The sequence below is a fragment of the Fusarium sambucinum genome, chromosome IV (assembly GCF_050947815.1).
Source record: "Fusarium sambucinum isolate potato_lamoka chromosome IV, whole genome shotgun sequence".
NCBI classification, from domain to species: Eukaryota; Fungi; Ascomycota; class Sordariomycetes; order Hypocreales; family Nectriaceae; genus Fusarium; species Fusarium sambucinum.
The window spans coordinates 998,318-1,015,968 of NC_139291.1; the positions used below are offsets into that span (position 1 = coordinate 998,318).

Consider the following 17,651-nt stretch of genomic DNA (forward strand, 5'->3'; position numbering starts at 1 on the left):
AACCAAAGTTATTATAAATCACTGATTAGTTGGAAGCTTGGAAGCTTGAAGATGGGTGGCCAATCTTGTATAGGAGATAATTGATAACCTATTCTGTAGAACTATCTTCTAGGGTATAATGAAGCAGGCCCAGCCTAAGACGACAAGACGTAAAGCCGCAGAAAGAATGTGTATTCCACCCCATAATTCGACGCAAGCAAATGTTTACGGCGCTCCTAATCTAGCACCTGGGCACTGTGCGCGAATAAAATTATCGTAGTCATGGAATGTCACGACGATCTCTCGTTCAACCACGAACCCTTTTCTTGAAAGCCATGCCAGGCCATTGAAGTTTGGATCAGAACTGTACGGGTAAAACCCAGCCGACGTCCGCAGGTGTTCGTACCCTGCGGGGTATGTTGAATGCAAGAATGGCTCCGAGGATATTACAATAACCGGAGGTGAGGATCCGTGATGAGCTGAGTCTGAAGTAAATTGGCAAGCTGTACCGGAAACGCTCGCATGGTAAGAGTTCGGTGGCGGTATACACGAGGATGTTGATACACCAACCCCCGAGAAAGACGGACATGGGTTACGCGTGCATGAGGACTCTGGAGACTGTTAGAAGGAACTCTGGACAGGATGATGGGCTCTAGACTCACCAGGATACTCATGATAATTGAATCGAACAGACGAAGCAGAACTTGGCTGCCCACAAGTTGGTGGTCGTTGTGAGAAGGAACAGGAAGAAGTTTGTCTCATTGGATGGGACTGGTTTGGCTGTATGTTACTCGTGAACGCGAACAACTTTGTAGACTGCGCAGGCCGCGCTGCTGGTAGCGGCAGCGGTTTTGACCCGGAGGTACTGGCTTTGGAGACAGCATTTGTTTTTGCGGGTTGCTTCTTGGCGACTTGTTTTGTTTTGGCTGGTGCCTTGCTGACCGTCTTCTTCACATTCGTCTTATTGGTCTTGGAGAACATCTCGTCGGCTTCTGCTGGGAACTGAAAGAAAAGATATGTTGAGGATAGTGGATGAGTGGATAACATTTAAGAGGGAGAGATTGGAAGGGGATTTGCTTCCGTGTGGTGTGTTGAAGAAGAAGTGATGAATGGGCTTTGGATGAAGGCACGCTTGGAGTGTTTAGATAAGGCAGTCACCCCAAAATGAGAAAGGCAGTGAATCACTGATGAAGGCGCCGGCAGTATAACCACAGGGGATGAGAAGGTGCTCTAAGGTGGCAGGTCTCTACAGTTGAGTGAGCTAAAGGAGAAAGTCAGAAAGGAAACAGTCAAAATTGTGTTTAATATATTCCCATGGTTGTCCTGTTCAACCTCTAGTAGACCCCCCCCTCAACATCTTCGTGCCAATCCACGACCTCCTCTTCCATCGGTTTCGATAGGTACTCCTCCAATTTCTTGAGTACATAAAAGTCATTCTCGGGTGAGCCTGTCTCTGCGTCCTCGATGCACCAGTTCCTAGTCCCTCCCTTGAGAGCCTTTTTGCCTTTATGTGTGCATGAATCGAAGTCAATAATGACAGGGTTATCGGATAAATCCATCATAATATTGCATGTATTAATGTCGTTATGTATAAGACCCAAACCGTGCATGTGAACGATGCCGTCTCGAATACCCTTCAAGCATCTCTCTGTGTCGAGTGGTACGCCTGTTTCTTTGCGTTGCTGGAGGGTCATAGGGTAATTTGCAAAGCAAAGTGCTCGAATTCTGCCATCAAGAACATAACACCCCCAATATTTGGCGATATTTGGGTGTGGATTCTTCATTAGTACCTCGCAGGTCTTGGCCTCCATCAGAACAAGATCCTTGGTCCTATCATTTGGCTTGCCTGAGTCACTGTCCAAATGGGTATACTTGAAAAAGAAGTAATCCATCATTCCTTCGGGAGCGGCAGTAAGAGAAGACGTGAATTTGGGGCAGACGTTCTCAACAGGGATTGGAATTGTTTTGATCAACTTGGGGTCAATTCCGAAAGAACTCGACAACGACAAGGCGACCTCATCTGGGATGTCTTCCAAGGCCACGCCAGTCAGATCCAGTTGGCTGAAGTCGAGGTTGCGAAGATCATCCAAATTGAAATACTCATGGATTTCAAGTACAAAATTGTGTTCCCCGTTGACGCGCATCGTGGCTGTCGTGTATAATAGCTCCCACTGTTGAGATTCGTCACCAACAGCCGCGCACACGCTGACGACCTCGAGCGTTGGTGGATACACCCAGGCCTAGTTCTCGGGCACTGGCAAAACATGGTCGGTATCGTTGCCTTCTTGTTGAACAGGGTAAGCCGTGTCAGCTTCCGTACAGGGTCTTTTGGACGGTCGTGTGGACATGTCGCCGTTGTCGCTTTGTTGCTGCTTTAGGTCCCCCATGGTGATGGCGAGGGTATGAGATAGATGCTGTGAAGAAAGAAGGCAGAGAGGGGATTATGATTGCAGGTTTAAACAATTCACTGAGAGATATCTTGTGGCACAATAAAAACGTACAAAAGCTGATCAAAACTCCATATGGCTTATCTATACTTCACGATTTTGAGTTCCGAGTAGGATTACTTTTTCAAAGGTGGGGCTTATAGCAACCTGATTCTCTGCACAAGAGAGTCTTCATGTGATTTAGGTTGATGGTTGGGTTAGAACTGTATGTATGGAAGTCCGAAAGCGTTTGTGTCCTGAGTTTGATGCCAGTGGGACGACTGATCGAGCGACGGGTTACGGTTTGGTGCCTTCCTTTTTTACGACTTGGTTTTCGCAACAGTCTGGTTTGTGCTCGTTTTATTTTCGGTGTCACCGGCCATATCGCCCATTATTGAATTAAACATTATTTATTAAACTCATCGGAATTGAGCTTCTTTAGCTATGCCATATATACCATCCTTGCCATGTTTGATTCCAAGCTCCCGTTTCATCTCAAGTAGCTAGAAAGCACCACCCTGCCCAGTACCATGACCATGGAAAATTCAGGAGTTTCAGGGCCTGAAGGCGCAGCCAAAAAATTGATGCCGAAACGGTCGACAAACCCAGAGAACAAGTAGAAAGAAAAGCGCATCCCATGGAAAGTGTTGATGCCGACAATGTAGGTAGGGTAACTCAAGAGAGTTCTCGAATCTTATCGTACAGTAACCACTGTGGTCGACGAAGGCAGCATGCTTTGAACATCTTTTCAAATCGCTTTTTAAAATAGCCTTTAGGAGAGGGGAGAACGAGGGGGAATAGGTGGAATAGGTCGTCATTATACTTCGAGCTCTGTAGAAAAGTTGCCTTGTAGAAAAGGAAGCTCGTAAACGGATGCCCGCGAAGCATACTGACAAGTGGATAGAAGTCATACAGCTCGTAGTTGAACACGCTGACCATCATGAGACATCCATTGAAGCTATCTCTCAGATTGGAGATGGCATGGTATGTTCTGCTATTTGGATTTCTGATTGCAAGAGCGTCATCAAGAACGAGCCATTCTCCCATTGGACTTTGTGACCCCTGATCGAGCGAGCCAGAGAGTAAGAGAAGCTTGGGTCGCTCCGGCGGTTCGGTGGCCTCGCCCTTCTTGTACGCGTCCATGCCCTGGTTGAACTTCTGGACTCGCGCGAACTCTGAAGCGACGTACGGGTACGAAGTGATGACAACCTTGGACTTCGATACGTCTTCAGGACTAACTGAAGTATATTTATCAATGTAGACCCAGGGCATTTGATCCTAATAATTGTTAGTACTGGTGCGTTGAAGGCATCCAGCCGACGTTGTCGGTAGCACATACGTATCCGAAGTATTTGTCAATCTCCTCCATCCACTGATGGCATATCGAATCAGGGGTGACAACAACGCAAGGTCCTTTCAGGCTTGTACGCTTTGCGGTCGACATAGCAATTGTAGCGAGCGCGATCAGAGTCTTGCCAGTACCAGGAGGGTCGGCTAGGATCATTCCGTTGAAACGAGATTTCTTGGAGTAAAGCGCCTCTGCGACACCGCGATGTTGAAGGCTGGAAAGGGAAACGTTCTGCTTCAGTCCTAGGATGGGACCAACGTCTGGTGCACTATGTCTCCGAGCCTACAACAAGTCAATATTAGTGTCAGGTATTCCGACGTTGTTGGCATAAACGACTCACGATATCAGACGAAATGTCCTTCAAGAACCGGGTGACCTCTTGCTTGTCGTAGCCCGAAGCTAGGGCTTTTTCTACCCAGGTCCCATCTTCGCAGTCGCTCTCACTGTAATCGCCAGATTCATCGGAGTCGCTGTCGTCGCCTTCCATGTCGATGTCACTGTCGCTGTCGCCGTCATTTTCCTCATTCGTGTTTTGCGTTGACGTGCTCACGCCATGTCCCTGATTGACATTGGCATCATCATCCTCGGCCATGAAGTCTCGCAGTGTGTCCGAATGAGCGGCTTCCATGACGGCGCAAGAATGTTGGAGGACGAGAATAGAATGAAGAAAGAAAGAAAGAAAGAAAGGAAATGGATGCAGGAGAGAGAAGGATTGAAGGAGAAGAAAGATTGAAGGAGAAGAAGGAGGAAGAGAGGGATTAAATACCCGAGGCCGGTTGCGCAATGATTCATAACGATTTATAGATTCGTTGTGATTCACTGATAGTTGCACGTCACTGCGAAGCAGCGAGAAGCAAACCAACACGTAGGCCTTCAAGGGCGCCGAGAAAGAAATGAAGAGGACTCTCTGAAATCAGTTTCATGATGCGGTAAAAGGGAGATTTCCTTAGACTTCTCTCTTCATTGTGGACGATGATGGGGATTCTTCCCAGTATTGATAAGACTGCTATTGATAATATGGAGATATGTCTATATGGAAGAAACTATCTACTTTTAATAAGTATAGAGAAAGTTGATAAGAAAGTAAGATTTCCAGTTGAATATAACATTGAAGAGTCATAGCCTGGTAGATATCTCTATTGTCACTAGCGATATCCTTAGTTCTTGTATCAGATATTATGTATTATTTATTTAATACATCATGGCAATTAACCTTCTTCGGTTGTGCTATACGATCCTTGCCGTGTTCAATCCCAAACTCCTACTCCAATTCCACATCAAAAGCAATTCCAAATTATCACACTGTCGTCCAGTACCATGAGGGAAGCAGAGCGGATGGCCCAATGTATGAGTCCAAAGGGAAAATAAGAGAACCAGCAGAAAGAATAGCGCACCCGACGCAAAGTGTTGATGTCAATGGTTCAGTTAGGCCAACTTAATCCATCTGCATGCAGACCATAGTCCTCTGCATGACTTCTTCGCCAACAAAAGTGTAGCTTCCGTCGCATGCGGTAGTAATCCCGTTCTTTGAGTCGCGATCTCTGACCTTGTGTGTCTCAACGAGACATTCCTCCACTCCGACTCCGTATACGAATACTAGTTTGGTCTGGACAGGCCGGTACACACGTCATCGTGCCTGAAGTTCCCATACTGTCTTCCACCATGGGCCACACAGGATGGTGGCACTGAGACAGTGGAGGTTGAGACCCTATCCTCCTGTCATCCTACTATCGAGCATACTACGTGTTATGACAGTATGCTCGCCAGCAGGGCGACAGGAGGACAGGGCCTCAACCTCCACTGTCTCAACGTCAGCATGGCCCGGTGCGGAAAACAGCACGAGGGCTTCAGTTACAGGGAACTTCACGACCAGGTGTCTGTCCACAGGACTAGCTGCCCGTTGTACTCGCTCTGTGGTTCTGTTCGGTGCTTGTCCCCGAGCGCGACTGCGAGGGTGTTTATGGTGGCTGCTACCCGAGGCAAGAGTCAATTCTCATTCTGCTCAAGTCGCTCCTTACCCCTTCTGTCGCTGCTAGCTTTTCGATCACCTCCACGTTCTAGTTGCGGCGTATGGCTCTCGCCTACGCTTGCGCCTCAAATTTGAGCTCAACCACTCTGAGATTGTTACAGTCTGGGACTTCGCATATCAAAACATGCCCCTCCTCCTCCTCTGACAAGAGCGAGACTATACGTCTCTTGTTGGGGACATGGAGAGCTTCGAAGGGCTCTCCTTCTCGAGCGCGCTTGACGATTGGGTTCGGTAATCCTGCGGCACCATATAAGCAGTCAGCATGGGGTGGAAAGTGTACTGCTGGGCAGCCACAAAGTGTTGCCATCCTGCATACTTCGTGTTGCCAACACGTCTTGCTGACTTCTTGAACTTCTTGTAGGCTTCGTTTGGTCGCCTACGATCCTCTGGTTTAAGAACGAATCTGCCAACACTTCTGAGATGAAGTTTCATGCGTAGATGCTCAATTACGGGTTTTGGTTGACGAAAGAAGCAGGCGCGGAGCATCTGATAGTAACGCGCTTGGCGCTACCCATGAGGGTCCCTAGGGATTTTACACACGCCCTCGAGGAATGATGCCAGATTGTTGAATGAGTTTGACTAACGATTCTTCTGGGGAATCTGGGGCCAGTTGAAGGCTCGAGGGCGGGTGGGCGTTATTGATCAGCGTGTTGATTTTGAGCGCATTTGTTAAACGCTCGTTGCGCTCCCCCATGCTGGCTGGGATATGCCCGAAAGAAAATGAAACTTGTAATAAGATGCCCTCGAGACATATTGAAAAGAGCGTACGTATCGTCCCACTTGTTGTCATGTGGTGTACCTGTCATCATCAGACAGCTATCCGACTGACGTCTCAGTGCTGAGATGTAGTGGGTAGTTCCGACTCTCTCGATTTCTTATAGAATGGGCTTCGTCAAGCCAGTGTGAACTTGTGGTCTCGTGTGACCTCCGCAGCAATATAGGAGTTGTATTTCCATAGGTCTGTAGGGCGTAAAGCCTCTCCGAGAACGCAGATCGAGGGCACCTGATCTTGATATCTGTTAGGACTTGTACGTTCAAGGTATCAGCTGGCATACATACCTGAAGAAGGTCTCAATCTCGGCCATCTTCTGACGGCGAAATGAAAGAAGAGAGACAGCAATACAAGGTCCTTTGATGCTTACATTCTTCGCTGTAGGCCTGGAAATCGCGCGATCGCTGCAGGTGCAGGTAGAGTTTTGCCAAAGCCGGAGGAGGAGTCATCCTCCTCTAGGAGGCCGGAAGCGTCTTATCGGCCCTCTCTGTTCACTTCATTAACGGGCTCAAATGCAAACCCAATGGTTTCGGTTAGCCCCGATAGCGACCCTTTATCGCAGGGTTCGAGAACTCCAGTGGCCGATTCATCCATTACCATCGACGAGGCTTCAAGATCATATTTGGGCCAGGTCCATTCTCTTGAAACGGGAGCTCTTTGTATCAAGCGCCGCTGCTGGGCGCCGTTGGTGGCGGAAAGGGGAGGTGTGTGTGTGTGTGTTGGTCTTCAATCCTGCAATGACACCAACGTTTGGTTTTGTTTCGAAACCTGTGACAAGTGATGATTAGCTTCAGGTTGTCAGATATTAACTTCATTAACGACTCACAATGCTGGTGACGACACCTTTAAAGAAGAGGATGAACTTTTGCTCATCGTAGCCCGATGCGATGGCAAGCGCGTCAGTATACTGCTCTTCATGCAGGTTATGATTGCTGTCGACGTCGCTGTCATCGTCGGCATACTCAAAGGCCTCCCTATCTCTTTCCTGAGTCGGGGTTTGCGCTGGGGCGCTCACATCAGTCGTGAGATTGGTAAAGCTATCACTAGGCTTTAACCATCCGATTTGGATGAGCTTTGAGAGAAGTCAATGACGGTGCTTGGAGGAAAGGGAGACAAAAAAACGCATACAAGGTGTTGTCAAACGAAACCGGGGCTGAGTGATAGCCGGCAGCCAGGGGGTGCGGGAGACTGCGTTTGTGGCTTACCGACAGCTATCGAGCACTGTCAAAAGTACCAAGCTTCTTGTAACCAGCGCCAGAGTATGCTGGGATGGATCAAGGAAGGAGAATAGAAAGAAGAAGATGGATGCGAGAGAAGGGTTGAAGGATATGCTCTTGAAACGATTGATCTTGACCCTTTTCGAAATCGCCTTAGGTCTTGGTCGTTATGGTCAACATGTCCATTTCTCCAGGGACAGAATGGCTAGAGCCATCAGCGCAGGGTTGGCCTACGAGGAGATGCTCAGGTGCAGATCATGGAGGAGTTTAGGAAAGGAAGAAGAAAGAAGAAAAGAGTTGACAGGGCCCTAAATAGAGAAGGAGGAAAAAAGAATCAGTGAATAATGCCATTGCAGAGTGATTCACTGATAGTGGCACGTCACTGCCAACTAGTGCCTAAGATAACAAGCACAAACATCTATCCACAAATTTGCTAATAGGGAATCGGTTTGTATACAAACCTGGGTGATTCACTTGAGATTTGAGAGGAAGTGTCGATGTCCTTGACAAATACGAAAAATGGGGAATCGTTTTAGGCTTGTTTCTTTATGACGGCAACAGCTTGGGCAAGTAGATAATGAGTCCGTGAAGAAAGAACTTTAGGAATTGCTAAACTGATCCAAAGATACGTCTATATAGAGGAAACTATTTACTCTCGACGAGCATAAAGAAAGTCTAAAAGAAAAGTCCCAATCCTGATAAAACCAAACATGACACTGCCAATTTATCCACAACAAACCCCCGATATCTATGCTCTAGGTCCCCAGAGTCTCATCCTTTCAGCCTCAAAGCCCGCCTTATCCTCCGCAGTAGTCTTCAAGAATCCAATCTCCTTCCAGATGTGAATGTACTTCCTCACCACGGTCTCCGAAACAGGTCCAACGGCTGCAAGGGACTTGGAATGCTCAAGAGTGTGCTTCACATCGAGTACAAGACCACCACAAGCCATGCGAAGATATGTATCTTCAAGGAAATCTGCGAGCAAAGCGGCAGGGTTATCCTGTTGAGGTGCCTTTCGTACAAGGTCGAGCCATTCTTTGAAGGGGACTCGGTTGGGGATGCGTAAAGTGTCGGAGAGGATGTCATTGACGTCGCGCCACTGTTGACCAACGGGATTATCGATGTGATAAATCGGATGAGGTACTTGGTCAGAAAGGACGAGGTCAGTGAGTGCATCGGCGATGTCGTTGACAGGCGTCCAGTTCACGTTTCCTTCCACGTCAGGGAGAGCGTTCAACGTCTGCGATGACTTGATGAGGAATCCAAAGTGCTCCATTGGGTTCCAATAGCCGCTTGTCTTGGACCCGGCGATTTGACCAAGACGAACAACCATAGGACGGAATCGGTTAGGGTACTTGTGAAGAGTCTCGTCAAGCATCCTCTCACACCCCCATTTCGCTTCGGCATAACCATTACCAAGAAGTGAATCAATAGTTGCTCTCTCCTCGGGAACGACAATCTTGCCTGTTTGACCAGCTACGAGACCCCACTGTCCCACCACACCGATGGAAGATACCATCTGGAAGCTGAACTTGAAGTCCTCAGGACGACCAGAGGCGCACTCGCGACCGAGATCGAGAAGGTTGCGGAAGGCCTGGAATTGAGACTCGAAACCCGACAGAGGACGCTTGGCGCTCATGGGCCAGGCATTGTGGATGATGTGCGTCACATCACGTACCATGGACGAGTACTCGCTATCTTGGAGTCCCATCTTAGGCTTCGAAGTGTCTGTCTGGAAGATTCGCAGCTTGGATTTGAGATTCTCTGGAAATCGGATGCCCTTGTCTCTCATAGCCTTGTACTGACGGGTCTCGGGGTCCTCTCTGTTTGTACGATTCAGGCAGATGACAGTGCGCACATCCTCAAGTTGAGCAAGGGCGTAGACGAGATGACTTCCAAGACCACCAGATGCTCCGGTGACGAGGACGACATTGCCATTCTTACCGACAGGAGAAGCAGAGGGAGTTGAAGTTGGTGCAGAAAAGCCAGCTGAGTACTTGTCGACGAGATCAGTGATGGCGTTTTCTCGCGAAGCAAGAGCAGAGACGTCACTGTGAGTAACGGCAGTGTCTTCAGCAACAGCTTCGGAAACAACAGGCGCAGGGACCTCAACAGGCTCGCTAACAGCAATTGCAGGCGCCGTTTCAACCACCCCCATCTCTTTGGCAAGCATGGTCCTCAGATCAGCGACTGTCTGACACTCCATGAACAATTGCTCATGTCGAACATCCAAGTCAAACGCATCCTGAAAGCGACTTGCAATGACCAGCGACAAAAGCGAATCGACACCACAGTCAGCGAAATTGGTATCGTCGTCTAAATCAGCACGTGCGACACCGCTTTCCTCAGAGATAATCTCAAGAGCGCGCTCAAACTCGACATCAATAGACTTCGCAAACTCCTCGCGAAGTTCAGGAGTGGCGCTTCCAGTCGTGTCTGATTCTCGACCAGAATCGCTGGCTGCAGAGGAAGAACTTCCACTGACGTCTTCTTCCGGACCCTGAAGGAAGTTGCGTAGGTCTTTGACGGTGGGATGTTCGAAGAAGAGGGCGTTGAAGTCGAGGTCGATGTCAAGTTCTTCTTGGAAGCGAGCCGATATTGTAAGACCGAGAAGGGAGTCAATGCCTACATCCGAAAATGTGGTTCCGTCTGTGAAGTCGGCAATTTCGATACCGCTTTCTTCTGAGATGATGCGAATGGCGGTGGAGAACTTGGTAGGCTCCATCTTGGCTGCTGGCTTGTTCTGCGTCGGCTTGGATGATGGTGCGACGGATGGCTTGGAAGTAGTTTGGGGCTTATCCTGGACCTGTCGCTGAGGTTGGCCCTTCTTACCGCTCTCAATAGAGAGGATGACCTTGAGAACGCGTCGGGGAACGCCTTGGATCTAGAAGCCTGTTAGCATTGTGCTAGGTCATACTCATGCCTAGTACTTACCGCGATCTGTCCTAAGAAAGCAACGACCCTGTCCTCATCAAAGATGGTCACATCACCGTACCAAAGCCCGCCGTCACCAGCATGCATCTGCGTATAAGTGGTATACTTCTTGTCGAAATCCAAAGGCTCAAAAAGCTCCAGAGATCCCCATCCATGATTCATATAGACATCGACGTCAATATCGGTATGGTCATTACAGTTCATGGCAAAACCGCAAGATTGAGTGAGCGCATCGATGACGGCAGGATGAGTATGGTAATCGCCATCGCGCTTGACAGTGCCGAAGCTGATCTTGCTGGATGCTTCGAGAGTCTCACTGTTGAGCACAACTTCGTCGATGGCGCGATAGTCATCGTGGAAACGAGCAAGGGGACGGATCATGCGGTAGGCCATGGGTCGGTTGAAGCGAGCGCTTTCACCGGTTGTGATTTGGTCACGAAGGCTTTGCATCTTTTGTTTCGTTTGCTGGGCTTGGGACTGGAGAGTTTCCTGGTGGGTTCTGTCCTTAAAGCGGACGACACAAGCAGAGTGCTCTTGAAGATTGCCCTTGTTCTGCGATGTAGTTAGTAATGATGGATTGAATTAATGGGAGATCCTTACATCAAATGACATAAACTTGATCGCCACAGATTGAGACGACCAGTCAGCTTCAGCATGAGCCTGGATAGGCTGCTTCGATCCATCACCTCGTAAGATCAAAGCTTTGGACACGGTCATGTCCGAGACAACAACCATGTTATCCTTGTTCTGGGGCTGATACTTCTCGAGAAGATACTTGCCCAGAGTCAAACCAATATCTGCGTACACAGATGGGGTACAAAGGGGAATGCCGTCGACTTCATGCCCCTGCACGAGTGGACTCAAGTCCTTGCGAGCAATATCAGCCTCGACAACAATGTGCGTCTTGCTAGAATCGCCATCTTCCTCAACAACACGATGGATAGTAGTGCTCTCAAGCTTGGGCGCATTGTTGATGACCAGAGGAGGATCACCCTTTCGGAGTGACCAGTCGTTAACATACTTGATCCAGTAATCCTTGAGATCCCAGCTATAAGCTGGAAGCCCAACAACAGAGTGAGAACCAGGGAAGCTGCTCTGGTAATCAGCCCAGTTAATACTAGAGCCGGCATCGTATAAGGTCTTGAGTGCAGCGGCAATCATCTCCCAAGGCGCTCTGCCACGTTGAAGTGAGGCAATACAAGTTATCTGCTGACCGAGGGTGGGCTTGACCATACCAGTGACAGCGGGATGAGGACCAACTTCGAGCATCATGTGGCGATCGCTGATTGTGCCGTCACGATAGGCTGTTGCAAGAGCGGAAAGCATGTTGACAGGTTGACGTGAGTGCTTTGCAAGGTAAGAAGCGCTGAAGACGTCGTAATCCTCTACTACAGTGCCGTCAAGAGGACAGAGAATGGGGATGCTGGGCTTCGAGAATGAAACCCTGCTCGCTAGCTTCTCAATATCTGAAACGACCGGCTCAAGTTGCGATGAGTGGAAAGCGTAGGGGACCTTGAGTAAAGTAGTCTTGAAGCTCGCTGCAGTGAGAATCTCCTTGATCTTGGCTACCTGATCGTTGGGTCCAGCAAGAACCGTCTCGATGGGCGAATTGATGCAAGCAGTCTCATACTCTTCACCCTTCAAAGCAACAGCGATTTCATCTTCAGACCCCTTCACCACAAGCATAGCATGCGTACCGCGAGTGCACTTGGTCTCAAGCAACTGCGCCCTACCACCGACCAGGAAGAGAGTATCGGTGTCTGAAAGCACACCAGCGACATTGAGAGCGGCATATTCACCAAGACTGTGTCCGACAACGGCGCTGGGAGCAATACCCCAAGAAGCCCAGAGCTTGCTTAGCGTGATCTGAAGAGAGACACTGGCTAGTTGAACAAGCGACGGAGCAAACTTGGCGACATCTTGTTCTTCAGACTCAATGAAGGGCAGCATCGAGGGGAAACCCAAATTTTGAGCAATCTGGTCCAGTTGGAGGAGTTCCTTGCGCACGAAAGCGTTCTCTTCCAAGAGTTGCTTTCCCATTCCTGGGTACTGGGCTCCTTGGCCTGTGAAGGAGAAGACAACCTTTGGCGCACTCTTGGGGCGATTGACTCCAGCGTTGCTCTCAAGAGCAGTCTCAATCTTCTTACAGATCTCACTGGGGGTAGAATCTGAGATCAAAACCCGATGTTGGTGATGGATACGGCGAGCAGTAGTCGTGTACGAAAGCTCAGCAAGAGAGACATCAGGACTCTCAGCAAGAAACTTGAGCATCGATCTCAAATTCCCTTGGAGAGAAATACCACTCTTGGCGGTGAAAGCAATGGGAAATTGAACCCTGGTGTCCTTTCCAGAAGCAAGTTGCTTCTTGGGTGGCGCATCCTGGATCAACAGGGCAGAGTTACCACCTGCAGCGCTGAAGTTGTTTACCATGACTCGTCTGGGAATATCAAGACTGACTCTTCCCCAAGGCGTGGGCTCAAATGCGATACGGACATTACGATCTTCAAAGTCTGTTGGGAAACGATGGTTGATCTTTGTCTTGATACCGCAGTGCGGAACGATGGTGTTCTTCTTCATCATTTGGAGGACCTTGACGACACTGCATACTCCAGAAGCTGCTTCTCCATGGCCAATGTTGGCTTTCGCTGAACCGATATACAGTTTCTGATTGTTTGGGCGGGTGAGTTTGGTGTTCGAGACTGGTGGTGCGAATGTCTCTAGAACAGACGACATTTCCGTCGCGTCGCCCGCTTGAGTGCCTCTGTATCATTTTATTAGTAAAGGTCGAATACTAGGGGAGCGAAAGAAAACTTACGTTCCATGCATCTCGACATAGCTGACTGTATAAGGATCAACAGCCGCCTCATTGAGGATCTTGTTGAAGATAACCCGCTGAGCTCCCACGTGGGGTCTGGTGATACTCTCAGACTCGGCAGAATGGTTCGTATACGCGCCAAGTACAACACCAAGGATGGGATCGTTTTCAGCAAGCGCATCATCAAGCCTCTTCATGATGATGGTCGCGACACCCTCGCCTCGACAGTAACCATCAGCGCCGTCATCAAATGTCTTGCAGTTTCCCGTGCGCGACAGAAAATGGCCTCGATCAAGACCAGCGTGGAAATCAGGGTTCGTTAGAACATTTGTTCCACCTGCAATGGCAGTGTCGACGTCGTTCTGCCAGAGAGCATTGCAGGCGAGATGGATACCTGCAAGACTTGATGAACAAGCTGTGTCGATGGCGTAGCTGGGACCGCTGAACTTGAAGAAGTAGTTGATGCGGCCTGGAATGAAGGCTCTGTTACCGCCGGGGATAAAATAAGTATCGATGTTTTGCGCGCTGTTCGTTTCCAACCAATCGTTGCTGGTAACACCGTAGAAGACACCGACGCGATCAGGTCGAGTAGATGGAGTAGCGTCTGGCACTATACCGGCCTGTTCAATTGCTTCATAGGCTGTCATGAGAGCCAGTCTCTGAGCGGGATCAACCTGAGGAGCCTCACGAGGAGAGATGTTGAAGAAGCGAGCATCGAATTGACCAGGGTCATCAAGCCAACAGCCAAATGGGGTAGCGCCAGTATTCTTGACTTTTCCAGTTGCATCAACATGAGTCTTTTGATCCCATCGAAGGTTCGGGACTGGCTTGTGAACATCCAAACCCTTGTAGAGGAGATCCCAGTATGCTTCGTTGTCCTTGGCCCCGGGGAAGCGACCTGACATGGCAACAATAGCAAGCTTTGGTTTACCAGTTCCCGACTCAGGGATGCTATCGAGGGGGATCTTCTGAGTTGGTGCTGTGGTATCAGGGACAAGAGAGCGTAGAGAGGTCTTCTTGAGAGCAGTGTAGATCAAGTGCTCAGCGTTGGTACCAAATGGCACAACAGTGAACTTCTCAGAAGAAGCATCTTCCAAGGAAGCTTGCACATCTTCAAAGATGGAAGTCCAGCGAAGAGGATGAAGCAAAACCTGAGCGACAGCGTCTTCTAGGAGTGTAGTAAAACTGCGCTCCTCGGGCTTGAGACCTGTGCTTGAGAGAAGAGGGATCTGTTCAGAAAGAGCCGTGGCTTTGTTGAGCATCAAACTTGCGATAATTCCTCGCGCATTGTCTTGAGAGTATAGATGCGGTGCATGATAAGCGCCATAGATCGGGATGCTTTTGGAGGTGATACTCTTGCCAGCCAAGTATTGTGCAAGTTCAACAAGGCGCTTTGGTGGGCCACTGACGGTGATGCCATTGGGAGCGTATGCGCTTATGTGCGGTCTGCTTGTCAAGGGAAGATCCTAAAGCAACGGTCAGTCAACATTTCTCAGAATTGGAAATTACTTTATACATACGTTCTCATTGCAATACTGTTCAACACCAGTAGAAGCCTTCTGTCCTGGAACGAGGAGTGCCCAGCTCTGATCCATGGTCTGCGAAGGATTGACCCTTCTGGCAGTATCAGTAACGAGCAAGCCAGTTCTGAAAGAGGCAATGATAGCGTATACAGCCATGGGGATGAGGTCTGCTGTGAAACTACTGCAACTAATAGCTGCAGCTGCAAAGGCACCTGTACAAAGACCAACGACCGTTGTACTCTGTGCATCATATGACGAAATCCCTGCTTGGCTGTACCATTGTTAGCAACCTCTCGAACCTGTTTATACTGAGAAATATGTACCTGATGAACGTCGCAAGTTGGTAGAGAGTAGTCATGGCCATGTCGAGAGCGATACATCGTTGACCACTCTGATCCCAAAGGAGAAGATCCTCAAGACAGGTAAATCGGGGAAGATCTCTCCGGATGCTATAAGGAACCTTGAAAAGCTCAACTCGGATAGCATGGTAGGCCTTGTTCAGAAAGTCTTGGAGGAAGAGATTGTCGCGCTTCTGAAACAGAGTTTTCAAGTGAGGCTGGATCTCAAAGGTTTGATCTCCAAAGAGATACAGCTTAAGGTGGGAAGCCATAACAAAGGTGTTGAATCTTGTGAAGCTATAGTGGTTGAAAGTCTATGTTCTTCTTGTCTATTGTTTCTATTTCGTTCAGTTGTTAATGAAGCGACGATGTGCTCTTTTTATCTACTGTTTGAACATATTACAATGTTATCATCTCTCTTTTCTCATTACCATTCTCACCGTCATCAATTGACTCAATGATACTGATATCCCCTCGGAATCCGATATCATCAATCTCTACTTCATGTCTGAATGTCGTCATGTCTTGCCTGTTTGACAGAAAATTGTCTCCCGAGTTGAGCCTCACTGACTACCGATAAGGAGCAGATCTTCAGCCAGGATTATGTAAATCAGGGACGTTAGATCCTGCACCTCCCACTAAACCGGGTTGTGGCCCATGGGCTGATGTTACATACAGCTTGTCAGACGGCAGCCGAAAGTGCAATAACAGGGCTACCGGGGACTCTATCGGGGACTTGATCGGCAACTTGTTTCTTGTACCTTTTCAGCTCCCGCCCTCAAGGACTTCGGATGCCGTGTAAGAGAGTCGCTGTCAGAGTCGTATTATTAAAAAAACCTGATTACCTCGCGGTCCTCGCGTTTTACGTTTCATCAAATACGATACAACCTAGTTCTTATCTGCATACGACATAAACCTTACCAAAAATGAACAAGACTAATAGAGATTCTGTGATTGAATATGCTACTCAGCTTAAACAGCTGGTGCATGATCCTCACAGTTTTCTAACCGAACTTGTCGTTCAGCAGCAGCAGTATTACTGTATTCGCTGGATCTGTCACTTTGATGTACTTTCTTTCGTTCCACTCCCTCCCAAGGCAATCTCATACGATCAAGTCGCCGTCCAAGCCAAAGTCCCATTGTCGACTCTCCAATCGGTTGCTCGCATGGCCATGACTGCAGGGTTTCTGTGCGAAACCAAGGACGGAAGACTTTCGCACAATGACTTGTCTTGTCATTTTGCTACAGACGTTCACATGAAGACACAGCTTGTATACATGTTCAATGAGACTACTCCTATCATGGCTGCACTGAAAGACGCCACTCAGCGCTGGGGCAGTACGTCTGCGACGAATGAGACAGCGTATAATATTGTTTACAACATGGATCTGCCTTTTTTCCAGTATCTACAGACTCGTCCTGATCTGAATGAGCATTTTCAAGCTTACATGAAGAGTCGGGCCGTGTCTCACACCGGCTCCAATGTTGAGCATTTACTTGGGGCGTTTGATTGGAACAATATTGGACAGGCTACAGTTGTTGATGTAAGTATTCCTCTTTCTCGCGTTAAAGGTGGTGATGGTGTACTGACTGTATACAGATTGGTGGCAGTAGTGGCTCTACATGTATCATGCTAGCCACAGCGTTTCCCAGTCTCAATTTCGTCATTGAAGACCTCCCAGAGCCCATCCAAAACGCTCGCGCTCGCATGTCGGACTTGCCAGATGAGATCAAGAGCCGCATTGACGTGATGGAATATGACTTTTTCACACCTCAGCCCATCAAGCACGCTGACGTCTACCTGCTTCGCACCATCCTTCACGACTGGCCCGACGCCGATGCTATCAGGATTCTGCAGGGCGTAGTCGAAGCCATGGGCCCAACCAGTCGTCTGCTTATCATGGACATGGTTCTACCCAAGCCGGGCTCAGGCTCCAAGACGTTTGAGGCGGCGCTCAGACAGAAGGATCTGACTATGATTCAGACTTTCAACGCGAAGGAGCGAGAGGTGGAAGAGTGGACTGCTCTTCTTACAAAGGCGGATACGCGATTGAAGATTCGAGCGATTGAGACGCCTGCTGGAAGTGAGCTGTCAGTTATTGAGGTCATGTTGGAGGATGAAATTGTAGATGAGCTGTCGTGGCAGTCTTTCAATGCGTAGATTCTGACAGATTAGGTTCGGACGCCGCGATTAATAGACACAGTTTTGGACATGCTGAATCTGACACTGCCGAGTTCCCGGAGTGAGATAAGTGCAATCCTGATAGAAG

The 17,651-nt window shown here is 48.7% G+C and overlaps 5 protein-coding genes across 5 annotated transcripts; 1 reads left to right on the plus strand and 4 right to left on the minus strand.

Annotated features, from left to right (window-relative positions):
* Positions 1-1,313: 1,313 nt before the first annotated feature.
* FSST1_000360 (uncharacterized protein) lies at positions 1,314-2,123 on the minus strand (the record flags this gene model as incomplete). Its single annotated transcript, XM_083229705.1, has 1 exon — positions 1,314-2,123. One exon carries the CDS (start codon positions 2,121-2,123, stop codon positions 1,314-1,316), a length of 810 nt encoding a protein of 269 aa, XP_083090542.1.
* A 957-nt stretch (positions 2,124-3,080) lies between these two features.
* FSST1_000361 (uncharacterized protein) lies at positions 3,081-4,381 on the minus strand (the record flags this gene model as incomplete). The annotated part of the gene is made up of 3 exons (XM_083229716.1): positions 3,081-3,683; positions 3,745-4,035; positions 4,094-4,381. The coding sequence occupies 3 exons, from the start codon at positions 4,379-4,381 to the stop codon at positions 3,081-3,083; spliced, it is 1,182 nt and encodes a 393-aa protein (XP_083090543.1).
* A 1,557-nt stretch (positions 4,382-5,938) lies between these two features.
* Positions 5,939-6,268, minus strand: FSST1_000362 (uncharacterized protein; the record flags this gene model as incomplete). Its single annotated transcript, XM_083229727.1, has 1 exon — positions 5,939-6,268. The coding sequence occupies one exon, from the start codon at positions 6,266-6,268 to the stop codon at positions 5,939-5,941; it is 330 nt and encodes a 109-aa protein (XP_083090544.1).
* Positions 6,269-8,519: 2,251 nt separating this feature from the next.
* FSST1_000363 (beta-ketoacyl synthase) lies at positions 8,520-15,653 on the minus strand (the record flags this gene model as incomplete). Its single annotated transcript, XM_083229737.1, has 6 exons — positions 8,520-10,655; positions 10,706-11,257; positions 11,306-13,466; positions 13,521-14,986; positions 15,041-15,314; positions 15,367-15,653. The coding sequence occupies 6 exons, from the start codon at positions 15,651-15,653 to the stop codon at positions 8,520-8,522; spliced, it is 6,876 nt and encodes a 2,291-aa protein (XP_083090545.1).
* A 654-nt stretch (positions 15,654-16,307) lies between these two features.
* FSST1_000364 (O-methyltransferase-domain-containing protein) lies at positions 16,308-17,542 on the plus strand (the record flags this gene model as incomplete). Its single annotated transcript, XM_083229748.1, has 2 exons — positions 16,308-16,925; positions 16,982-17,542. 2 exons carry the CDS (start codon positions 16,308-16,310, stop codon positions 17,540-17,542), a joined length of 1,179 nt encoding a protein of 392 aa, XP_083090546.1.
* Positions 17,543-17,651: the final 109 nt, after the last annotated feature.